Source organism: Salvelinus sp. IW2-2015, linkage group LG9 (genome assembly GCF_002910315.2).
Source record: "Salvelinus sp. IW2-2015 linkage group LG9, ASM291031v2, whole genome shotgun sequence".
Classification (NCBI taxonomy): domain Eukaryota; kingdom Metazoa; phylum Chordata; class Actinopteri; order Salmoniformes; family Salmonidae; genus Salvelinus; species Salvelinus sp. IW2-2015.
Genome location: NC_036849.1, coordinates 31,167,471 through 31,171,232, shown reverse-complemented (window position 1 = coordinate 31,171,232; position 3,762 = coordinate 31,167,471). Strand labels below are relative to the sequence as shown.

Below are 3,762 nucleotides of genomic sequence, written 5' to 3'. Positions count from 1 at the left end.
CAAACGGGAGGAGACAGGTTAAAGAAGGATTTTGAAGCTTTGAGACAATTGAGACATGGCTTGTGCACCATTCAGAGTGTGAATGGGAAAGACAAAATATTTAAGTGCCTTTGAACAGGGTATGGTAGTACGTGCCAGGCGCACTGGTTTGTGTCAAGAACTGCAAAGCTGCTTGGTTTTTAACGCGCAACAGTTTCCCGTGTGTACCAATGAATGGTCCACCACCCAAAGAACAACCAACTTACTTGACAACTGTGGAACGCTTTCGAGTCAACATGGGCCAGCATCCCTGTGGAACGCTTTCGACACCTTCTAGAGTCCATGCCCCGTCGAATTGAAGCTGTTCTGAGGGAAGAACAACTCAATATTAGAAAGGTGTTCTTAATGTTTTTATCAAAGAAATGTGTGGTTTACCCAGTAACCGCGTTTTCCACAGTCTATTGCGCACAAGGGAGAAAGCCTGTTGCTAGAGGCTATAGGCTATCTACTCAGTAATTCCCTTACCATAATTTTAAAAGTGACTATAGTTAGTTATTCCATGCAGATCAAGCATGCTAAATGAATACCATACACATCATCCTAAATGAATTCACCTTCAGCAATGAGCGAAATGTTTTAAATAGTTATTTTCCAGAGTATAGAATAAGACATTTTATTATAAAAGTATCTCCATAAAAAGTTAACCATATTTACAAAACCAAAAATACAAGTAAAAAGATATTGCACACAATCATTATCTTCAGCATTAAAACATCAGTGTCGGTTTTCTGGTGAGGTACCTTTTAAAAACCGAACTTCACAAAAATACTGGCAATAAATTGGTCATGGCAAACCCTACTTTACTCACACTTTCCACACAAACATTCGCATAAAGAGAGCATGACAAATATGGGAACACAGAACAAATGGTATTGACAAATAAACCCTTGCAGGCGATCGTCTATTGACGTAATATGTTGAGATGTCCACGGTCAAAATAATAACTACAACTAAAACAAGCAATTCTGCAACCATTGGGATAGGCCTATACATACATCACTAGTAAACAACACAAGTGAAAATGCTTGTGTGTGTCCCTGTGACACGTTATTGGAGCCGCAACTCTTGAAAAGTTGCAGTGTATGAAATGTGTTGAGACATAACTTATTTAATGGTGACGCCTAAAATTTGATAAAACTCTAGACATGAATAACGACGTTTCTTGAATTTCCAACACTTTGTCTGTATTGATCTAGCCAGTCTCTCAGCTCAGAGATGCGGTATCCCTCCGGCCCTCTACCTCCTTGGTAGACAATCTTTCCGTCTTGAAGTATGTAAAGTCTATCGAAATATGCTCCATATGCGGCGTTGGACGAGTTATCCATGCTGTCTGCGACAACAAGGCACCCAGGGACCTCACGGTTCATTATTTGAGCGGCACTGAGTCTGTCCTCGAGACAGCGGTGTTTGGGAATTTGGTAGGGAGCGTCAGAGCTCATCCATCCGTCCGACGGGTGCGCTTCCTCTATGTACACAACGACAGAGTCTGAGATATCAGCGTATTGCTGCACAACACGCTGGAACGCCTTCAAGCGTGTCATGAACGGTGGTCAGGTGCAGCTGCCAAAGTTTAGAATGAGCGGTCTCTTGTCTTTGGCATAGTCAAGAATCCGGTTGCATCTCTGGTCGCCGAGCTGCACAACTTCAGTGTTGGGCGCTACATATCCAAGGTGCGCCGATTTTAAGAAGTCCAGTTTATGGCCATGCCAAACAGCTTTGATTGACTCCCAGCTGAACATTCGATTAGACTCGGAAATACATACTGGGGGGTCGACAATATTTCCTTCTTGTTCTTTCATTTTGGGGAAGACCCTCTTTCTTACGCAATGGAAATCGAGAAACCACAGCATTATCGCTGCCAAGAAGAAGCGAGGCAGTAAAATAAGACAGACAATTGCATTTTTCATAGCCTTGACTGTATTCATGCCGACTAATAATCGCAGACCGGCTAATATCTTTAGGCTATAGCTTCTAAAACTTCAGACAGACCGCGTTACTCTTGCGCTACGATCCTTTGCTGAAGTTGCGCTCTACATGTAACTTCCCTTTTTATAGCACAGGCAGTGGATTTGAATGAAAAACACCCCGCCTCCAAATCGTGGCCGACTCCTCACATGGCGGGGATTACCTTCTATTAATTTAGGCTACTGATGATAGGAGAGGCAGAGAGCGAGATGTGTGTGTGTGAGGAAGAAAACGAGATTTAACTCTGCCTCCTCCTCCTCATAAGTAGCCTATATGCTTGTCTTTCTCGTCCAAAACACCTAACCGTGTATGTACGGCCAATTTCTTCCGATCCCAGCGTCTGGTGTTTGTTGCCTGCTGGAGCTTTCAGCGTTGTACAATATGAAACCACCCCACGACGCTGGTGCTTGATTGTATTGCTTTTATTGAGTCTGCTTATACATTTATCATTATCAATCATTGGATAAGAGAGGGGTCAAATGCTCTAGTATACTTCATTCAAATAAACGGCACTTGACAATACTTATTCATAGCCTGAACAAGGGAACTTTATTTTAAACGTTCCATAACACACAGCCAAAACACCTATTCAGGTTTCAAGATGTCTATTATGTATACTTGGGTAACATTTCGTTTTGAAGTGTTGTAGCGCACAATAACGGAATAAATTATGAAAAAAACGGTGACACAAGCTCTTCTGAAAATCCTAATAGAACAAGGATTCACAATTTAGATTTAGTAGCCTATATTGTAATTGCTAAACATTGTGTAACTATTCGTTTAGAGTTCACATCGACCCGTGTTAAAGATTATTAATGAATGGGGAGGAAAAGGCCACGGGTATTTTTTTGTTTGTTCACTCATCATCTGAATTCAATTAATTATGACAAAGTGAGTTTAATAACGATATGAATTAGGCAATGATATATCCACTACATTGCAGTTAACCATCAAACTCCTGTAGGTGCGTAATTACGCACAAGGCACTCATCGACACTCTCCTACTAAATTACAATAGGCCTACAAATAATATGCATAATCAATCTGCAAATGTTAGTGCAAACAGCAAACTGCTAGGCTAGACTATAAACGCAACATGTAAAGTGTTGGTCACATGTTTCATGAGCTGAAATGAAAGATCCCAGACATTTTCCATACACACAAGAAGCTTATTTCTTTAAAATGGTGTGCACAAATTAGTTTACATCCCAGTTAGTGAGCATTTCTCCTTTGCCAAGATAATCCATCCACCTGACAGGTGTGGCATATCAAGAAGCTGATTAAGCAGCATGATCATTACACAGGTACACCTTGTGTTGGGGACAATAAAAGGCCACTCCAAAATGTGCAGTTCTGTCACACAGCACAATGCCACAGATGTCTCACATTTTGAGTGAGTGTGTAATTGGCATGCTGACTGCAGCAATATCGACCAGAGCTGTTGCCAGATAATTTAATGTTAATTTCTCTACCAGAAATCCCCTCCAACGTCATTTTAGAGAATTTAGCGGTACCTCCAATTGCCCCACGTGTAACCACGCCAGCCCAGGACCTCCACATCACACCAGTTCTTCCATGGCCTGCGTACTCACCAGACATGTCACCCATTGAGCATGGTTGTTATGTTTTAGATCGACGTGTACGACAGCGTGTTCCAGTTCCCGCCAATATCCAGCAATTTAGCACAGCCATTGAAGAGGAGTGGCACAACATTCCACAGGCCACAATCAACAGCCTGACCAACTATATGCGAAGAAG

General features: G+C 41.9%; 1 protein-coding gene across 1 annotated transcript; it reads right to left on the bottom strand.

Annotated features, from left to right (window-relative positions):
- Positions 1-636: 636 nt before the first annotated feature.
- LOC111968939 (thyroxine 5-deiodinase) lies at positions 637-2,162 on the bottom strand. Its single transcript, XM_023994919.2, has one exon. The coding sequence runs from the start codon at positions 1,962-1,964 to the stop codon at positions 1,179-1,181; it is 786 nt and encodes a 261-aa protein (XP_023850687.1). The 5' UTR covers positions 1,965-2,162; the 3' UTR covers positions 637-1,178.
- Positions 2,163-3,762: the final 1,600 nt, after the last annotated feature.